This window comes from Mesoplodon densirostris, chromosome 5 (assembly GCF_025265405.1).
Source record: "Mesoplodon densirostris isolate mMesDen1 chromosome 5, mMesDen1 primary haplotype, whole genome shotgun sequence".
NCBI classification, from domain to species: domain Eukaryota; kingdom Metazoa; phylum Chordata; class Mammalia; order Artiodactyla; family Ziphiidae; genus Mesoplodon; species Mesoplodon densirostris.
The window spans coordinates 126,501,828-126,524,344 of NC_082665.1; the positions used below are offsets into that span (position 1 = coordinate 126,501,828).

Here is a 22,517-nt window from a genome sequence, read left to right on the forward strand (position 1 = left end):
TTGCTATTTATAGGGCACTCCACCTGAAAGCAGCAGAATATGCATTATTTTCAAGTACACATGGAACACTCTCCAGGACAGATCACAGGCTAGGCCACAAAACAGTCTTCGGTAAATTAAAAAAAAATTAAAATATATCAAGCATCTTTTCTGACTGCAACACTAGGAGACTAGAAATCAACTACAAGAAAAAAAACTGCAGAAAACACAAACGCATATAGGCTAAACAATATGCTACTAAACAACCAATGTATCACTGAAGAAATTAAAAAGGAAATCAAAAAGTACCTAGAGACAAATGAAAATGAAAACATGACAATACAAAACCTATGGGATAGAGCAATAACAGTTCTAAGAGGGAAATTTATAGAGATACAATCTCAAACAACCTAACCTTACACCTAAAGCAACTACAGAAAGAACAAACAAAATCCAAAGTTAGTAGAAGGAAAGACATCACAATATCAGAGCAGAAATAAATGAAATAGAGACTAAAAAAACAATTAAAAAAATCAATGAAACTAAAAGCTGGTTCTTTGAAAAGATAAACAAAATTGATAAACCTTTAGCCAGAATCATCAAGAGAAAAAGGGGGAGGGCCCAAATCAATAAAATCATAAATGAAAACGTAGGAGTTACAACCAACACCAGAGAAATACAAAGGACCATAAGAGAGTACTACAAGCAGCTATAAGCCAATAAAATGGACAACCTAGAAAAAATGGACAAGTTCTTAGAAAGGTACAATCTCCCAAGACTACACTGGGAAGAAATAAAAAATCTGAACACACCATTTACCAGTACTGAAATTGAGTCAGTAATAAAAAAAAACTCCCAAGAAAGAAAAGTCCAGGACTAGATGGCTTCACAGGTGACTCCTACTAAACATTTAGAGTTAATGCCTATCATTCAGAAACTATTCCAAAAAGTTGCAGAGGAAGGAATATTTCCAAACTCATTCTATGAGGCTACCAAAACCAGACAAAGATATCACAAGAAAATTACAGGCCAATATCACTCATGAACACACATGTAAAAATCCTCAACAAAATACTAGCAAACTGAATCCAACAATACATTAAAAGAATCATACACCACAGTCAAGTGGGATTTATCCCAGGAATGCAAGGATTTTTCAAAATCCGGAAATCAATCAATGCAATACACCACATTAAGAAAAGCCATACGATCATCTCAATAGATGCAGAAAGAGCTTTTGATAAAATTCAACATCCACTTATGATAAAAACTCTCCATCATGCCCCGGTCTGGGAGGATCCCATATGCCACGGAGTGGCTGGGCCCGTGAGCCATGGCCGCTGAGCCTGCGCGTCCGGAGCCTGCGCGTCCGGAGCCTGTGCTCCGCAACGGGGGAGGCCACAACAGTGAGAGGCCCGCATACCGCAAAAAAAAAAAAAAAAAAAAAAACTCTCCAGAAAGTGGGCATAGAGGGAAACAACCTCAACATAACAACGGCCAAATAAGACAAGGCCACACCTAACAACATGCTCAAATGGTGAAGAGTTTAAAGCATTCCCTCTAAGATCAGAAACAAGACAAGGATGCCCACTCTCACCATTTTTTGTTTGTTTTTTTTTTTTTGGCTGCACCACGTGGAATGTGGAACTTCCCCAACCAGAGATCAAACACATGCCCCCTACAGTGGAAGCATGGAGTCTTAACCACTGGACCACCAGGGAAGTCCTCTCGCCACTTTTATTCAACATAATTTTGGAAGTCCTAGCCACACCAATCAGGGAAAAAAGGAAAAAGAATCCAACTGGGAAAGGAAGAGGTAAAACTGTCACTGTTTGCAGATGACATGATACTATACATAGAAAATCCTAACATGCCACCAGAAAACTACTAGAGCTCATCAATGAATTTGGTAAAGTTGCAGGATACAAAAATTAACATACAGAAATCTGTTGCATTTCTATAAACTAAGAAGGAACTATCAGAAAGAGAAATTAAGGAAACAATCCCATTTAGAATTGCATCAAAAAGAATAAAGTACCTAGGAATAAACCTACTTAAGGAGGCAAAAGACCCATACTTTGAAAACTATAAGACGCTGATGAAAGCAACTGAAGATGACACAACAGATGGAATGATATACCGTGTTCTTGGACTGGAACAATCAATATTGTTAAAATGACATATTGCCTAAGGCAATATACAGATTCAATGCAATCTCTATCAAATTACCAATGGTATTTTTCACGGAAGTAGAACAAAAAGTTTAAAAGTTTCTCTGGAAACAAAAGACTCCAAATAGCCAAAACAATCTTGAGACAGAAAAAATGAAGCTGGATGAATCAGGCTCCCTATCTTCAGAGCAAACTACAATGCTACAGTAATCAAAACCGTATGGTAGGGACTTCCCTGGTGGCGCAGTTGTTGAGAGTCCACCTGCCGATGCAGGGGACACGGGTTCGTGCCCCAGTCCGGGAAGATCCCACATGCTGCAGAGCGGCTGGGCCCATGAGCCATGGCCGCTGAGCCTGCGCGTCTGGAGCCTGTGCTCTGCAGCGGGAGAGGCCACAACAGTGAGAGGCCCGCATACTGCAAAACAAACAAACAAACAAACAAAAAAAAACAAAAACCCCCCCGTATGGTACTGGAACAGAAACATATACAAAGGTCAATGAAACAGGATAGAAAGCCCACATATAAACCCATGCACTTATGGTCAATTAATCTATGACAAAGGAAGCAATAATATACAATGGAGAAAAGATAGGCTCTTCAATAAGTGGTGCTGAGAAAACTGGACAGTTACATGTACAAGAATGAAATTAGAACATTCTCTAAAACCATACACAAAAATAAACTCAAAGTGGATTAAAGACCTAAATGTAAGATTGGAAACTATAAAACTCCTAGAGGAAAACATAGGCAGAACACTCTCTGATATAAATTGCAGCAATATTTTTTTGGATCAGTCTCCTAGAGCAGTGGTCCCCAACTTTTTTGGCACCAGGGACCAGTTTCGTGGAAGACAATTTTTCCACAGACTGGGGCGGGGTGCATGGAGATAGTTCAGGTGGTAACGTGAGCGATGGGGAGCAGCAGATGAAGCTCTGCTCACTCACTGCTCACCTCCTGCTGTGCAGCCTGGGGGGTTGGGGACCCCTGTCCTAGAGTAATGGAAACAAAAGCAAAAATAAACAAATGGGTCCTAATTAAACTTAAAAACCTTTTGTACAGCAAAGGAAACCATAAACAAAACGAAAAGACAACCTACGGAATGGGAGAAAATATTTGCAAAGGATGCCTCAGACAAGGTCTTAATTTCCAAAATATAGAAACAGCTCATGCAGCTAAATATGAAAAAAAACAAACAACCCAATCAAAAAATGGGAAGACGACCTAAATAGACATTTCTCCAAAGAAGACATACAGATGGCCAAAAGGCACATGAAAAGATGTTCAACATTGCTAAGTACAAGAGAAATGGAAATCAAAACTACAATGGGGTAGTTCTCACATCAGTCAGAATGGCCATCATCAAAAAGTCTACAAATAATAAATGCTGGGGAGGCTATGGAGAAAAAGGAATCCTCCTACACCGTTGGTGCGAATGTAAATTGGTGCAGCCACTATAGAGAACAGTATGGAGATTCCTTAAAAAACTAAAAATAAGAATTACCATATGATCTAGCAATTCCACTCTTGGGCATATATCCAGACAAAAGTCTAACTCAAAAAGACATGCACCCCAACGTTCATAGCAGCACTATTTTGTAACAGCCAAGACATGGAAGCAACGTAAATGTCCATTGACGATGAATGGATAAAGAAGATGTGGTACATATATACAATGGAATATTACTCAGCCATAAAAAAGAACGAAATAATGCCATTTGCAGCAACATGGATGGACCTAGAGATTATCATACTGAGTGAAGTCAGTCAGAGAAACACAAATAACATATGATATCACGTACTTGTGGAATCTAAAAAGTGATACAAATGAACTTATTTACAAAATAGAAATAGACTCATGGTCAAAGAAAACAACCTTATGGTTACCAAAAGCGAAAGGTGGGGGAGGGTGGGTTAAATTAGGAGTTTGGGATTAACAGATACACACTATATATAAAATAAACAAGAAGGACCTACTGTATAGCACAGGGAACTATGTTCAATATCTTTCTTTTTTTTTTTTTTGCGGTACGCGGGCCTCTCACTGCTGTGACCTCTCCCGTTGCGGAGCACAGGCTCCGGACACGCAAGCTCAGCAGCCATGGCTCACGGGCCCAGCCGCTCCACGGCATGTGGGATCCTCCCGGACCGGGGCACGAACCCGTGTCCCCTGCATCGGCAGGCGGACTCTCAACCACTGCGCCACCAGGGAAGCCCGCGCCCCCTCAGTATCTTGTAATAACCTATAAGAAGAATCTCCATTATAGGTTATATATATAACTGAATCACTTTGCTGTACACCTGAAACTAACACAATAGTGTAAATCAAGTATACTGCAAAAAAAAAAGTAAATACATATTTAAATTAAAAAAAATTCGCTGTTTGGAAAATGATATACTCCTCGTGTCTGGAGAATTGGTACCACCATTTAGAAAGCAACCCTACTTCTAGGTACTAACTCCATGGAAACTTATTTACACACATACAAGAATATAGAATATTCAGTGCAGCATTAATTTATGATAATGAAAAAGTGGAAGCAAAATGTTTATCAAAAGAAGAATAAGTCTGGTTTATTTATATAATAAAATTCTGTACACCGATGAAAATAATCTATATCTGCCAATGTGGACAAATCTAAAAACACAATGTTGAGCTAAAAGTAGTTGCAAAAGGATATATACAATATAACATTCATGTAAAATGTGAAAACACAAAACAATCTTAATAGTCTATGGATAAATGCTACAATAAGGATAAATATTAAAATACAAAAACTGTAAAAGTATAAAACCACCAAATTTAGAAAAATAATTGATTTTAGAGATGAAGGGAAGGTGAGGATCAAAGATAGATGAAAAATTATCAGAAGAGAAAGATCTATAAAGTAATAGGAAAGGCAGTCAAAGGTGTAGAGCAGGAGTTGGCAAGCTTTCGGGGTAAAGGGCTCAAGAGTAAATATTTTAGACTTTGCCGGCCTTTGCAAGAGGCAAAATGAAGGATATTATGTAAGTACTAATAGGGGTTCAAAGTTAGTGTTTTCTATCATCAGAATCGATAGCAAGTTTTTGATTTAAAGACATAAAAAACATTTTCAGGCCATATGAAAGCAGGCAGAGGGCTGAATTCGGTCCTTAGTCTGAAGTTTGCACACTGCTGGCCTAGAGCAACGTCATGCAATAGAACTTTCTGGGGTGACGGGAATGTTGTACATCTGCATTGTCCCCAGTATGGTAACCAATAGAGCCACATGTGGCTACTGAACTTGAAATGCAGCAACTGTGACTGAGAAATTAAACTTTACATTGTATTCAATCTTAATTAAGATAGCCATTCTAGAGTTTCTATGAATTCAAAGAATAGCTATAAGAGCAGTGGCTGAACAAACTAGAAAAATAAGAGACTGTGATAGGAGAGTACGGCATATGAACCAGTGATTCCTTCAGGGACAGGAGGAAAACTTGGGCTGATGGAAAGGATTTTGGGTGTGACTGTCATGGAATGCAGGAAGATGTGGAGACGCAGTCAAGAAAACTTGAGGTCAGGGTTAGAAGAGTCACCCAGTAAAACAGAAATTGTTGATCATGGACAGGGCGGTTCCACAACGAGAAGCTGAAAGAGAAGAGACGTGCGAGGATGGGAGACCTATGGGGGCGAGGACTACAGAGAAAACCAAGGTTTGGGAGAGAAATGTCCAACAAGGGTAAGAGTGGTGAAGGCTGGAGAGAAAGATGACCAGGGAGATATGCTACCTCTGATATTTAAAGAACGGAAGAAAAACACAAACACTATCTTATACAAACTTTATTGCTCTTTAAAAATGAATAACTTTAAATTTTACAGAGGTATATACAAATGTAGGCTTCAAACTCTCAGAACTGAACTAATTCCCTCTCACTGAATTAATTTTTTTTAAACTAGTTAAAATTTTCCTCTTTAATTAGGAACCTCAGGGAAAAGAAGTCACATCATGATTTAAAGGCAAAGGCAGAGACCCAAAACCAGCTGGTTTTTCCTTGTTAGGTGGGAGCACAGTTTAAGCCAGGCCAGACCCACTCCAGCTCTGGCCCCAGTCTGCTCTCTACAGCCTGGTCCCAGGTTTGTTTGGCTGCAAACTGGCTTCACTTCGTCTGAAGACCTAGCTTGAGAGAATTCATGGCTTCCGCAAGTTTGAGCACCCCTCACTTCTGTCATTGGTGGTGCCACCAGCCACGGCCTTAGGAATTGATCAAAAATACAGAAAAGCCCTTGGCATTCACACATTTAACATTTGGCATTTTTGACTAAACAAGTAACTATACTGAAAGGCCATGACACAATAATTTGTGATTTTGCTGAGGTATCCCTTTGAACAATGTACACCTGGAGCTGGGGGTTCAGAGCCAATCACTTACCTGGTCCCTGAGCCTAAGCAACCATCAATTCTCTAATCATGATCTAATCCACATTTTATCTGAAAAACCAAATACAACAAGTATAAGGGATCCACAAACAGCTTAGGGTACACCCTACTGTGAATGACAAGGATTTATTTTGTTCAAATATTGTACAAAGAGTTTCAAAGATCCTCGGCCTGTCTTCAAAAATCATTCATTCAAAATCATTCATTCAATCATAGTATTACCTACTTAAGGGAAAAATAAAGATGCCTTATAATTGAAACATCTTAATCTGAAGAAACATTAATTTCCAAATGTTGGTAAAAGATACACTTTGACTAAAATTAGGCAGTATAAAAAATCTAAACTATTATAGTGCTTAAGTCCAATTATTTATACCTAAAAGAAAAAATAAACCAAATGTATCAAAGGTTTAAGAAAAACCATCACATTTGAAGCATAGTTTTGAAGAAATGTTCACGATCTAGAGTCCTGTCAAGAGAATATGCTATGGCAGTAGTTCAACCCACTTGAACACTATCTTACAGATTCTCTCAGCACCACAGAAGAGGGTGTAGGATGAATTTAAACAACATCCAACAAACGCTTCATTGTACTTGCTTCATGCTTTTTTTTTTTTTGAACTGCGTCTGGAATCCTTTTTCTGCTTAAAAATAGGCGAATTCAAGAAACACAAATCTGTAAAAGGGTCCCCTCTTCTCAGTTTCCTGTAAGAGTAAAGAGAACTCGTAGGCATAATTATAAGCATCCCAATACTAACTTACTCTTCAGTATAAATTTACTGTAGAGTATGCCACTGTTAATATTCCCGGTTCAGATTTTCATCAAAATGGTGTATTTCAAATAAGGCTCCATAACCTTAATCCCGCCATGTGTATCATTAAAAGTTAGTTCCCACAAGCCAAATACTTACGAAGCGAGCGTGGGTTCCTTATAGTTCACACTGGCTGTGCACCTACGTTTATGCAAAGACACTGGTGGGCTTTCTACATTCTTTTTTGGAGAAAGAGAAAGTTTTCTGGTTTTCACTACAGGATACAAGGGGACATTTGTGATATCCTTCAGGTGAAAATGAGGTGACTGGTGAGTTTCAGGTAATGCACCTACAGAAAACAAGTTTTATTGAATATGGTTCCAAAAAACAAACAAGCAAACACAGGAACTAAAACTGTATGCAATTACACATCTTAAAAGTATACAAAATCCAGCATTTTATAACACAGATTTTTAAAAACTTGTTCACCATTTTTTCCTCCCAGATAACACTGAAATATTAATTATTATAGCTGTGAAGAACTGACTAAAACAATAGTTTACTAAAACTTAAAATTCTTAAAAATTAAAGAAAAAATTAAAATTCTTCTAGGACAGCTTGGGCACAATGAATTAGTTTAAACTATGCAATTTCATTTAGTCACACCTTGCTCTTTAGAATCATCCAGGCCTCAATCTCTTTCAATTCCTAAGTTTATCGTCAAGTGACTTCTTACTGTCTTATAAAGCCACTCAAACTCATTCTATTAAACAAATGAGAATTCTAAATCGTACTCTCTGGGTAAACCAGGAGAAAAGGTGTTTCCTCTAGTAATGCTAGTCGGTTAAAAAGTTACCCAATATTTTCCTGTCATAAACATCCAAGTTATTCTACTTGGAGCTACATCTATATTGGGAGACAGCTACCCAGCACACAGTAAGAACACTATTAAGACAAATAAGCCCTTAAAATAGTTTTAAAAAGCAAATCATTTCCCAAGAAAAACTAAATTGTAACTGTAAAATAACTTATACTTATTAACCATTGTCCAGGGTTATTTGGGATTCAAATACTCTGTCTTTCTTGTCCCTACATAAGCATCTTGTACTATACTAATTATTCCAACTTTTGGTTTGGAAAATATGGTTAAACAACAACATCAGATCAGTTGCTATATTCCGGAATAAAGCTTCTAAAACTTCAAAGCATATACAGATCTTCTGGGGATTTTGTTAAGAGAGATACAGATTCTGATTCAAGAATGTGGGGTATGGCCTGAGATTTTGCTTTTCTAAGAAGTTTCCAGGTAATGCTGATGCTGATGGTCTGGGGACCAAATTCTGAGTAACACTACTTTAGAGTGTATTTTTTTTTCTTTTAAAAACTTATTATGAAATATTTCAAGTATACACAAAGACGGGGACAACAGTATAATAAGCCCCCAGTTACCCAACTTCAATTATCAACATTTTACCAATCTTGTTTGATTTACTCTAAAATCATTACAGAATATATTTTTTAAAAGATATTTGCGGCTTCCCTGGTGGCGCAGTTGTTGGGAGTCTGCCTGCCGATGTGGGGGACGCGGGTTCGTGCCCCGGTCCGGGAGGATCCTGCATGCCGCGGAGTGGCTGGGCCCATGAGCCATGGCCGCTGGGCCTGCGCATCCGGAGTGTGTGCTCCGCGGCGGGAGAGGCCACGGCCACGGCAATGAGAGGCCCACGTGCCGCAAAAAAAAAAAAAAAAAAAAAAAAAAAAAGAAAAATATTTGCATGCTACCACCACCTAACTGGTTGACCTTGGAAAGTCATTTAGCTTTTTTAGGCTTCAGTTTTCTTATAAACAAGACAAGCATGATCACACCTACATGTCACAGTTGTTCTGAGGATCAAATGAACTAGCATGACAATATTTTGGGAATAAAACCTGCCTGTTTATGTTAGTTTCCCCAGACTAAAATTCCCAGATGAGAATCTCTGTGGGCAGGTGCAGGCTGTATTTGAACCATGCCTACTTTTTGATCTAACCAATAAAAGCAAGATTTTTCTAAGCCACAGTTTTTAGATGTTTTACAAATGTCTTACAAAAGAATACTAAGCCCATCAATTGAGGAAAAGGTTTTCTTGGTCTAATTAGGCCACGTTCACTAAATAGAAAATTATTTTAAATTGTGGTTCCTGTCAAGTTGACCATATAAAGCAAAGCCATTAAAATTACAGGTCACTGGATTCAAGTTTGATTTCATTTTCAACAGGCTGTTTCAGGGGAGTGTGTAATAGGCATTTTAATTCAACTTAACTCCACAAAAGTTTTTTCCTCGCCTTGGAAGCTTTCATTTACTGAAAGTAAAATTGCTTTCTCCATAACAAGTAGTATTTGTTCTCAGAGAGGATTTAAATTAGCTTAAAGCATGTTGAAGCAACACAACTGTGATTTCCACCCCATAGCCCTCGACTATTTCATCTGACTGTAACTTTCCCCAAAGAGACAGATGGTAAGTCTGTAACCTCCTCCAGAGAAACAGATGGTAAGTATAGTATATAAGCACCAGGAGTGATCATTTATCATAAACATTAAAAATGCAGGCAAACAAGTCAATCACTTACTAGGAGGAGTTTTTGTTGGCTCAGAACCCTCTGTCTCCTTTTCACCCCTATGCTTCAGTGCTCTTTTAGATCGAGGCCTGGTGACTGGACTCCTACCCGATTCACGGGTGAGATCTTGACTGTACTTGCACGTGGGCAGATAGAGGTCATCAGAGTCATCTCCTGAAACACTTGATTCACAGATGCTCACTTCAGATTCATTGTTGTTTTCTTCTCTTTTAGAATCATTGCTCATTTTTTGTCGGAAAGGAGTGAGATGAACACCCTCTTCCAAATTAAAATTGTAAGCATCCCTAGAGGTGACAGATTTATCCAGCTTTTTTTGGGAAACAGTTTTTTTATATTCACTTTTGCTCCCTTTATATTTTGAGACAGATTTTGATTTTCTCCTTTTGTTAGCTTTTCTTTTCTCTTCTCTTTTTCTTCCTTGGGCAGCTCTGTGCTTACTTTTAGTTTGGTCTAATTTATACTCTAAAATGTCTTCTTTTGTTTTAGTAGATTGTCCTGGATGAATTAGCTTTGGTGATAAGTAAATTTGATCCTTGTTCCATTGATAAAAATTTTGTTCTACATTTTCAGGTATGTGCGTGTTTACTGGTGGGTCTACAAATCTAGTTCTTTCCAGTTCCAAAGACTGCTCTGACAAATGACTGATTCCAAATTCATCCAAAGCATTGAACTGACATGGATTGTTGACATGTTTCTTTAAACTGCGACGGAGAGATACAGTTCTAGGTAAGACATTATCAGCTGACTTATCTTCACCTGAATCCAAATCGAATCCCAGTCTGTCTTGAGAAATAGTAGGTACTGGCTCTGAGAATTTAAAAAAACAAATGAGAAAGATAGTTTTACTTTATGGAAATTTAAATTTCAAGAATCTTAGAATTCAAAGTTAAAGATGCAACTAATGAAAATTCATCCTGTAGTTTTCCCACATTTACTATAAATAAATAAAAATCTGGGGAGCATAATACTTACTTCCTTCCGACTGTCTGTACCTATATATTCCAAGGTCGTTATGAGGGTTAACTACGGTATGTTAAATGCCTAACACAGAGCGTAACACATAGTAGGCTCAGTAAACTGCAGCAACAGTTATAGTCAAGGTTTCTGACTATAGATTTGGAAAAATAAATGGATGTGTTTTAAAACTCTTGTTATTCTGTGTAAAATAATCAGATCTTTGCTTTGAGCAGAATACCAGACAAGAAGATTTAAAAAGGTAAACAAATAAAAAATTAGAGAAATTTAATTATGTTACTTGTTCCCAAAGATCTCATCTTGCCTTTAGCAGTATTTTTAGATTTTCATTTGTATTACCTTCTATTTGATACAATCCTTGTCCTGGAAAGTCAGTGTCCTGAAGAGGAACTTGCCTTAGAAAATACCAATAAAAAACAAAAATTTATTTAACAATTATGTAATAAAAACAAATTTTAAGATTTTCTACAAAGTAAGTTTTTTTTTTTAGTATCATTTCATAATTCCGCTCTAAATCACTACATCTGTTCTATATCAAAGGAAACCAAAAAACACTTATGCTGATTACGTGGAGGCTGATTTGTTAGAACTGACATTCAACTGCCACTGGAGGAACTAACATATCAAATTGGACAGTTCCTCCTGAAAACGTTCCATAACTCACCATTTCATTTAACTGGAGAAACAGCCAATCAGATCAACTTATAAAATACATTAAAGAAATTCAGTTAGATCCTTCTTTAGGAGCCTGCGTTATCATTAGCCAAGCTGTGATTTGTGGGCAGTGAACACTTCTACGGTGCTTACCTACTGACTCCTCTGAAGTTAATACTGTTAATTTTCTTTAAAAATTTTGTTCCCCTTTGGTTCATGGAACAAGAAATTTCCATTCTTTATGCTTTAATATGGCCATTTCATTCTAATTATAATTTTATTCTCTATTTTCTGTAGAGAATTTCCCCCTCTGGACATCAAAACTTAAGTACAAGTTTAGGTAACAGAGTTATGGCAACCAACTAATAACAATTTTAGAAACCTTATAAAAACTCAATTACCTCATCTTGCTTTTTGATCATCACATAAATATTTTGTCATATCTTAACATTCAACTGTTTAAAAACTATTCATGATTAAAATTGATATGGAGATAGGAATCATATTAGTGATTACTTCTGCAAGGAGGGGGCACAGACTCGAAAGGCACATGAGGGAATGGCTTATAGCAGTAGCTCTCACCTGGGGACAGTTAACCTCCCCCTCCCCCCAACATCCCCGGGATATTTGGCAATGTTGAGAGACATTTTGGTTCTTATAACTGTTCGAGGGGGGCTGCTATTGGCCTCTAGTGGGTGGAGGCCAGGGATGCTGCTAAACATCCCACAATGCTTGGGACAGCCCCACAAACAAGAATGATGTAGCCCAAAATGTCAGAGGCGCTTAGACTGAGAAACCCCGGGCCAGAGCGACAGCAATGCTCTGCATCTTAACTCAGGTTTTGGTTCACGGGTGTATACATTAGTCCAATTCACTGAACTGTGTAATTAAGATCTGTGCATTTTACTGTATCTAATTATATCTCAGTAATTCATAAGCAAACAAATAAAGTACACTTAATCCAAGAGAAGAAGAAGGTATATGAGGTCTGATGGTATTTAAGAATGAAGTGGATTAGCAAGACAGTGTGAAAGCTGTGTTAAATATGATATTTTATTAGATTTCTTTTCTAAACCAGACTATTTGTAGTCCTGGCAAAATACCATCATTTGAATAACCAATCCTTAGAATAAAAACACAATACAAGAAAAATATAACTGAAGGGAATAGTTTAAAAATTCAGGAGAAGCTTTTTATTCCTAGACATCAAAAAAGTAACTAAATAGAAGAAAGCTTTGGCTTGGCTACATAGCACAGAATTTCAACATATAAAATTTTTTAAATACATTCTTAGAGAGAACATCAGACCCAAATACAAGAGTCAATATAATGCTAATTTCCTTTCATAAATGGATCACAGAATTAAATACTACTTGGCATTAATAATCATAATAATGAATTTGATACTAACGGTAAATCCTCCACGAGTAAATTCCTGGAGATGCTGTCGCGACTGGAGTCCATTCCAGAGGGACATACTTCCCGGTCCTGTCAATGTATTAAAACAAAGAAAACACTGGTACAATGGAAATATTCATAACAAAGCATTCATTTATTCAACAGTACTTATTGACAGTCTGCTATGGTGCCAGGGACTGTTCTAGGAACTGAATCTATAGCTACAAAATAGATTAAGTACTATCCTTTTAAAGCTTACATGCTAGTGTAGGGAGATGAAATGTAAAAAAGCTGACGGTGATAAATGCAATGAAGGAAATACTCAGGTTGAAATGACAGTGAGTAACTGATGTTGGAGGTCTCTTTTAGATGGGATGACTTTCATCTGAAATCTGAAGAATGCAAAGAGCCAGCCATTGAAGGAGGAAGAAGTGGAAACAGCAGATACAAAAGTCATGATGTAGGAAAACCTTGCTGTGCTCAGAAAACAAAGGCTACTGGGGCTGGAACATAGTCACTGAAAAGACCAGTGAGAGGTGGGCACACAGAGGCCAGATAATGTAGGGCCTTGAGAACCATGAGTTTGGATTTTAGTCTATGTATGATGGGAAGTCATTTGAATATTAAGCAGGGAAGTAAAATGATCTGAGCTTTAAAGAGATCAGTCTGGCCACTGTGTGAAACATGGATTGAAAAGGGCCAAGGGCACAGGCTGTTAGGAAGTCATCATAGTAAATCAAGCAAGACATATCAGCTTGGACAGGAATTCTATGGCTGTGGAGGTGAAGCCCAGGGGAAGGCTTTGCGATAACAGTGCACTCACATTGAATAGGGGTGGAGGTGGGGACACAGAGTGAGAAGGAAGCTTCTTATGCTTCTGACTTGAGCAAATGGGTGGGTTGCCTTATTGAGCTGAGTAAGACTTACAGAGGGAGGCAGAAGTCCAATGTCTTGGGAGGGGGGAAATAAAGAGCTGTGCTTTGTATGCAATATATTTGAGATCCTTTATAAATATTTAAGTGAATATATCAAGTAGTAACTGTGTGTGTGTGTGTTTGTGTAGGTCTTTAGCTACAAATTTGGAAGCCACCAGCAGGCAGACAATATTTAAAGCTATGGGAGCAGATGAGATGGGCCTAGGACAACTGATGTTTAAAAGTAAAGAAGCCAGCAGAAGAGATGGACATAGAACAGTCAGAAAGATAAACAAGGAGAGTATGATGCTAAGAAAGCTAAGAGATCAAAGTATTTCCAGCAAAGAGTCATCCCTGTACTATGTATTACTTCAAGGCCAACAAGTGACCCCTGAATTTGGTAACATGGAGGTTTTGGTGACCTTGACACACAGTGACAACAGAATGGTGGGGATGAAAGCCTGATAAGAGTGAGTTCAAATGTGAGGGGACGCTGAGGAAGGGAAGACAGTAAGTGTTCTGTTCTCTCTGGAAAAGTTCCGCTGTGAATGGAAGCAGAGATGAGGAGATGGAGGAATGAGATCAGGAGAGGTTCCATTTATTTTCTTTTCCTCTTAAGATGAGAGATATTGAAGCACATTTGTATGTAGCTAGAACGATTCATTAGAGGGAGGTAAATGTTAGAGGAGGGTGCAAAGTCCTAGAGGAGATGAAAAGAAGGGAATCTGATGCATAAGGGGAGGGACTGGGCTTGGATAGGAGCAGAGACACTTCTGCCAGTGGCACAGGAAGAAAGACGGAGAACACAGTGTAGACACAGGAAGGTGTGTAGATCTCTGTTAGGAAGACGAGCGGCCCGGTATGATTCCTTAAAAGTCACTCCAATTCAGTGCAGTTGTTTTATGAAATTTGATGTACATATAAAATGAAGACATTATAATGAACAGGTTAAAACTGTTCATCAGAAACAACTAGAAATTTAATCCTGTTAAAAGTTTTAAATTTATTATCAATATAGCTAATGTTCTAAAGCTAGTATTATTACTGAAGATAAATAAAGGAGGATATTTAACTACAGAGTGATATAAAAATTATTTAAAAGAGCCATGATAAAACTTAGGGAACAAAATGCTATTAGAAATTACTTTCTGATTAATCCTTACAACATAAGTTAATTATTGGTAGGTAAGAAAAATTCTTTTTTTTTGTGGTACGCGGGCCTCTCACTGTTGTGGCCTCTCCCTTTGCGGAGCACAGGCTCTGGACGCACAGGCTCAGCGGCCATGGCTCACGGGCCTAGCCGCTCCGTGGCATGTGGGATCTTCCCGGACCGGGGCACGAACCCATGTCCCCTGCATCGGCAGGCAGACTCTCAACCACTGCACCACCAGGGAAGCCCAAGAAAAGCATTCTTATTAAAGCATTTTAAGTTCTCCAGCACTGCAAAATTGACTTGATAAACAAGGATGCAAATGTATACAATGATGGTTGAGAATGAGTGATACATACAGCGAGTACGTGGCAGAAAACAAACTCTGATGTTTTAAATGCTAGGAATACTTTCACCCAGCAACTAACAATATCTTTTAATAAATATTCAAAAATCACTCATAAATGTCAAAAGGCCTACAATAACAGAATTTTTTCACCACTGTTTTTGTGATTATCTCACTGAGTACTCACTTGACGCTACTCTGTGTGATTTCAGCAAACATTTGGAAAGGGAAAAGGAAGATTCAAATGTCTTTGGAGAAATTTTTTTCCTCACTAGTTGACCAAACAAGGAAAAGAAAAAAATTAGGAAAGATTACATTCTGAAGGAAAAATATTTAAATAACCTTCACATGAAGGGAAAAAAAAAAAAAATCGTATCTAATCTTTATAGACAATTTTCTACTATATTATGTATGTATATGTTGCTATATGTGTACATATGTATGTGTATACACACACATGTTCTATATATATCATACACAGAAAAAATATGGAATCACCTTAGTTGCAGGGAAGCAAGAACTCTTTCACTGACTCTTCCTCTCAATGGATAGGTGACTTAATTCCTTTCTCGAGTCCAGACCCCTACCTTAATCACTAGGCTCTGGCTTCTTCTCCTGCCGTAGGTGCCAACACAACTGTCTTCACTGACGTGGCAAACAGATGGACACCCAAGTGTTAACACCTGACACTCACCACTGCTCTTTTCTTTTCTGCCCCATGCAGTTTCCCTGGCAGTGGCCTCTGGGAAAAGGAGAGAAACTGGCTCGTCCTCTCTCTTCTAGGGATTAATGTGTGATGAGACCCAGATAAGACCCTAAATCAAAATTTCTCCACATCTCCTATGTTTCGGCTGGCCTTTCTATACATTCCTGGACACAAACAGAATCAGACTGAAGAACAGACAGCAAAATGTTCAGGATATTTCTTGTTTGGGAGTTAATATATAATTGTCCTTATTTAGGCAACTAGTAGGTAAAAATGATTCTCCATAAAGCGCTTAAATACCTCCCATCTCCCCAGTCAAGGTAGTCCTTTCAAAACCCCACTGGTGTAGCAAAACCACATAGAAAAGCTAAGATTAATAGCACTGATTAAAACTTTTGGACTAGTCTGCTTCCACAACCACTTTTAGACCTTTGGCTTGGTTGCCCCTACCTCTGACTCACATCGTTGCCATTCAAAGGGTCTGGCCATGCAAGAGGCTAAACTATTTCTTTTATACGTTGACTTGCTACCTGCTTTCAGAAGCAAGTTATATGAGTATAAGCCTCAATCAGCTACAGGTATATGCTTGAATCTTTCTTAACTGGCCCACATACAACTGGGCTGCAGCACTGAAGAAAGATGTTCTCATCACTTCATTAATAACAGAGCTATCAGTAATTAATTTAAAAAACATAATTGATCTAAACTACTAATTCATGGCTTTAACATTTTTCCCAAGAAATTGAGCCTTTGTGATCAAAATACCTGAGCAGGTTCTTCTGTCTGTTGTGAAGTAAGTTTTTCTTTCAGTGTGTACAGCTGACACGTGAGGTAGTAACATTCTTTCCTCAGCTGTAAGATGATATCCTGGGCTTCTCTCACTTTGGACTTTTCATTTTCCAAAGCTAAGACTAACATTCTGTTGTTGTCTTGGTAGTTTTTTAGCAGTGTAGAAGTGTTGGCTAAAAGAGAATAAATTTTTTTATCAGTTATTAAATCTAATCTTAAACAGTGATGTAAAGGACAACATGAAAATTTCTTACTGATTATTTGGCATGGCGCAGCTATCAAAGACTTTCGTTTGCCAATCTCTGCCAAGTTTTTACTCCTTTTCTCTTTCATTCGTTTCTTTATGTCTTCAAGACTATCTTGAAAGGACTTTTTGAGGCATCTTTCCTTGGCCATCTTCTGCCTAGGACTTTAGAACAATGGAAAATATTTAATTTTTCAAGGGGTGATATCAAATATAAAACAAAACTGAAAACACAGGTTATTCATAAAAAACGGATTAAATAGGGCCTCCCTGGTGGCGCAGGTGGTTGAGAGGCGGCTGGGCCCGTGAGCCATGGCCGCTGAGCCTGCGCGTCCGGAGCCTGCGCGTCCGGAGCCTGTGCTCCGCAGCGGGGGAGGCCACAACAGTGAGAGGCCCGCATACCACAAAAAAAAAAAAAAAAAAAAAAAAAACAACGGATTAAATAGAGACTTTGTAACTGTAGAATTAGCCCAAAGTAGATAGCCAATCTGGTAATAACCTACATTTGCAGCTTTTAAATTACATTAATATTTGTGGCACAATTTTATCCTCCTCAGGTACTTTATACAGAAGGCTTAATAAATATGGATTTCCAACACAAAGGCTCTATAATATGCCACTTATTTATTCTTTAACAAATACTCATTGGGGGCTTACTATACATTGGGTTGGCCAAAAGGTTCATTCAGTTTTTTCCATAAGATGGCTCTAGTAGCACTTAGTTGTCTTCAACTTCATTTGAAACAATTTTGTTAGATCGTTATGTGACAGCTGTCATATCAGCATGCATTTAAAAAAATACATCAAAAAAACACACATCAAAATTGGTGAATTTTTTTTTTTTTTTTTTGCGGGCCTCTCACTGTTGTGGCCTCTCCCGTTGCGGAGCACAGGCTCCGGATGTGCAGGCTCAGTGGCCATGGCTCACGGGCCCAGCCGCTCCACGGCATGTGGGATCTGCCTGGACTGGGGCACGAACCCGCGTCCCCTGCATCGGCAGGTGGACTCTCAACCACTGCGCCACCAGGGAAGCCCAAAATTGGTGAATTTTTATGTAGCTATTTTAATACTTAAGATGGAAGAAAAAAGCAACATTTTCAGCATATTATGCTTTATTATCTCAAGAAAGGTAAAAATGCAACTGAAACTCAAAGAAAAGATTTGTGCAGTGTATGGAGAAGGTGCTGTGACTGATCGAATGTGTCAAAAGTGGTTTGCAAAGTTTCCTGCTGTAGATTTCTCGCTGGACGATGCTTCATGGTAGGGTAGACCAGTTGAAGTTGATAGCGATCAAATAGAAACAATAATTGAGAACAATCAACGTTATACCACACAGGAGATAGCCGACATACTCAAAATATCCAAATCCAACGCTGAAAATCATTTGCACCAGCCTGGTTATGTGAATCACTTTGATTTTTTGGGTTCCACATAAGTTAAGTGAAAAAAACCTTCTTGACCGTATTTCCACATGAGATTCTCTACTTAAACGTCCTGAAAACGTTCCATTTTTAAAACAAATTGTGATGGGCGATGAAAACTGGATACTGTACAACAATGTGGAACAGAAGAGATTGTGGGGCAAGTGAAATGAACCACCACCAACCACACCAAAGGCCAGTCTTCATCCAAAAAAGGTGATGTTGTATATATGGTGGGATTGGAAGGGAGTCCTTTATTATGAGCTCCTTCTGGAAAACCATGATTAATTCCAACAAGTACTGCTCCCAATTAGACCAACTGAAAGCAGTACTCGACGAAAAGTGTCCAGAATTAGTGAACAGAAAATGCATAATCTTCCATCAGAATAACATAAGATCTCATGTTTCTTTGGATGGCCAGGCAAAAACTGTTACAGCTTGGCTGGGAAGTTCTGATTCATCCGCTAAATTCACCAGACATTGCACCTTCAGATTTCCATTTATTTCAGTCTTTACAAAATTCTCTTAATGGAAAAAATTTCAATTCCCTGGAAGACTGTAAAAGGCACTTGGAACAGTTCTTTGCTCAAAAAGATAAAAAGTTTTGGGAAGATGGAATTATGAAGTTGCCTGAAAAATGGCAGAAGGTAGTGGAACAAAAGGGTGAATACGTTGTTCAATAAAGTTCTTGGTGAAAATGAAAAACGTGTCTTTTATTTTTACTTAAAAAACTGAAGGCACTTTTTGACCAACCTAATACTAGGCATTAAGGGAAATGCTTAATATATTTTGAAGTTATTATTATTTATGTTTCCTATGACTATATTTATGACCAACTTTTAATGTTTATTAGGCTTACAGCATTAGTTCAGAGGCAAAAAATACATATCTGGGCTTTGCTTTCCAGTTACTTAAGATATGCACACATGCTCAAGAAAGTTAGGTGATCTTGAGAGGTTTAGTTATGCTATGTAACATTATATACAATTTCACTAGGCTGTTATAACAATCACAGAGCTAGAAAAAGCAGGAACTGGGGTGGAGGAACATGCCAATTTTCTCATAGTTATTTTTAAAACTCAGATCATGCATACAGCAGACATTATGTAATTATTGTTCTACATACAGTTGAAAGTAGCAAAACATGCACTGCCAGGAGACCATACCATTGAGTGTATTAGTACATAAGTATATGTAAATCTTTCAATGCTGCAAATCAGATGGCTTCAGTATTTTGCTACTAAGCATGTCAAATTACTTTTCATGAACCTCTTTTGCCCTAGACTGTACTTTGAAGATCTTAAATTGCAAAAAATAATTCTTGTTTCCTACCACAATCTACGTATACAATTTTCACTGCAAAAGGACATCTTCATCTCCTCTTAGTCAAATATTTTCCTGAATCTTACATTTTCTTGAGTGTTTTCTCCAGGCCTTCCTTATTTTCCTCTGGGGTCTTAAATATAGATACTGTAGATTTCATTAAATATTTTCTTTCTGCCAATACAGATACAATATATACTGGGATGTTTCCAGTAGAGCAAGCACAACTATCATTTTTTTTTTTTTACAACTATCATTTTTAAACACTAATGTTAAATGGGTTGTATAAAATACCCTACCACAATGGAGTTTTTGGAGTTCAAACCTGTAGATGTTTGAGAGCCAGGCAGATTAGGTAACTGAGCAAGTTGGTTTGGTTACTTTAAAAGCAGAGCTTATATAAAAAAACTTTCGTTCTTACATTTAATCAACTTAAAATTACAAAAGAAATATGCCCTATCAGAAGTTTCATTCCCGTCTAGGCTGATGGTCTTAAAAGGGGGTGTGGTGGAGAGAAGGAATGAAATCAGTCACAGCGCGGACGGCAGTCTCAATCTGTACAGTATTCGGGTAAGGGGCCTAGGTTCAAAAGAACCTAAAAAATTTGATCTCCATCATAATTCTTTCATCACTCTTGCTGTAGGACACGGGCCAGTGCCGGCTTTTCCAGGGTAAGAGAAGCAGCAAAAGAAAAGGACGTCAAAGGCATCGAGCCACACAAAAAATACCTGCCAGTTTGTGTGCCCTCACGTTGAGCCTGGCTTTTAACTACTGTAAACGCTTTACTTTCACATCACTTAAGTCACACAGTTCCGCGAGGCGCGAGGTTCCGGGCCCACTGAACAGAAGAGGAAATAAGAGCATCGCAAAGCGCAGGTCGGGGGGCTGAGCAGAGAGAGGCACCCGGTCAGGCCGACGCCACAGCCTGAGCTTTTGGCCACCGAACTCAGAACAGAGAAACCCAGAGGGAAGGGGGACAGGGGTCAAGATGCCCCTGTGTCACACCCGAAAAACCTGCAGCCTCCTCTTGAGAAAGCGGGACGGGTTGGAGGCTCCCGGAAGAGGCCCGGAGACCCGCCTCCAGCAGGGACGTCCACCACGGTACCTTGGCCACGGCTTCTGCCACAGCTGTCGCCCTCCTCCTCACATTCCAAGGCTCCGCGAGGCTGTCTGGCCGTGCGCGTCCTGAGCTCCGAGCCCCCTTAGCCTCAGGGACCCTCTCTCACCGCGCCGCTGACCGCTGCAACCACATTCGAAATTCTCCGCCGCGCTCACCCATTGGCTGGCTGGACGCGGTCACGTGACGCTGCGGCGCAGCCCAAGGCGCAGGCAGAGTCCCGCCCCGCCGGGCGGCCTCATGTGACGCAATCCCGCCGAGAATCCGCATCCGGGTATCCGTCGCCCCCTCCCGCGGGGGCGGAGCCAGTTGTCCGGCGCTTTTCGGCTCGGAGTTGTTGGTGTTTGGGGGTGGAGCCTCTCCGACACCTTTCAGGGCGGGTATTTTAAGGAGTTCAAAAGGTTCCTGTTTCTGTAGTCTTACAGCTGCCCGTCTTCGAGGTTATGCGCAAGGGCTCCCTCTTGTGAGACGAATCTTCTCGGTTGTTTGCCCGCCGAAGCAGTCAACCTGCCGCACGGAGGCGGTTAAAGGGTATTCAAACCAAAATAAGGAGCAGCTTTTGGATTAACGGGATTTTGTTAGGCAGGTTGCAGATATCTGAACTATTCAGATCCAGGTTCTTTCTCTTTGCCCGACTACCTCTGGCTCTTTTCCCCTCAGGCAGTAACACCAGCATCCATCCAGTTACCTGCCCAGAAGACTGGGGAATCTTCCTAATTTTTTATTCTCCCTTAGCTTCTCCACGTCCAGTTACCCAGTCCGGTCACTTCTACTTTCTAAGTATTATTCAGGTCCAGACTCCACTAATTTCCATCTTCTGATCCAGGCAACTACCTAATCCCTTTCTACGAAGTGCGTTCGTACCTGCTCTGACTGCAGAGTCCATCCACTGGATGCCAAAAAGCACGATCCATAAAAGGAAATATTGATAAAGTGTACGTCATTGAAATAAAAAACTTATTTCCCTGTGAAAGACCCTGTTAAAAGGATAAAAAGACAAGATACTGCCTGGGAGTAAAATGTTTGCAAACCACTCGTGATAGGGTGAATAGTGACTGCTTAAAACTATCAAGTCCTGATCCCTGAAACTTGTAAATGTTATTTTATTTGGAAAAAGAGTCTTTGTAGATGTAATTAAGCTAAGGATTTTGAGATAAGATTATTTGAGGTTATCCACGTGGGCCCTAAATGCTATCACAAGTGTCGTTGTAAGGAAAAGGCAGAGGGAAATTGGACAAGTACACAGGTAAGTCAGTGCGATGGGGGCAGAGACTGGAGTGATGCAGCCACCGGGCAAACAGAGGAGAAGGTGATGTGAAGACAGAGAAGAGAGAGGGCAGTGGCCACAAGCCCAGGAATGCTGACAGCCACTAGAAGCTGCAAGAGGCAAAGGACGGCTTTTCTTCCAGAGGAAGTGCAACCCTGCTGATACCTTTATTTTGAACTTCTAGTCTCTAGAATGGTGAGAGAATAAATTTCCATTGTTTTAACACAGACAGTTTGTGGTAATTTGTTCCAGCAGCGCTGGGAAACTAATACAACACCTATGCAAAAAGGACTAG

At 39.2% G+C, this 22,517-nt stretch overlaps 1 protein-coding gene across 1 annotated transcript; it reads right to left on the minus strand.

Moving 5' to 3' along the window:
* Nucleotides 1-4,907: 4,907 nt before the first annotated feature.
* SGO1 (shugoshin 1) lies at nt 4,908-21,097 on the minus strand. Its single transcript, XM_060099483.1, is given in 9 exon segments — nt 4,908-7,163; nt 7,166-7,256; nt 7,463-7,652; nt 9,910-10,725; nt 11,233-11,288; nt 12,959-13,035; nt 16,827-17,023; nt 17,105-17,259; nt 20,944-21,097. Coding segments are annotated over 8 exon segments (1,596 nt in total). The 5' UTR covers nt 17,247-17,259; nt 20,944-21,097; the 3' UTR covers nt 4,908-7,136.
* Nucleotides 21,098-22,517: the final 1,420 nt, after the last annotated feature.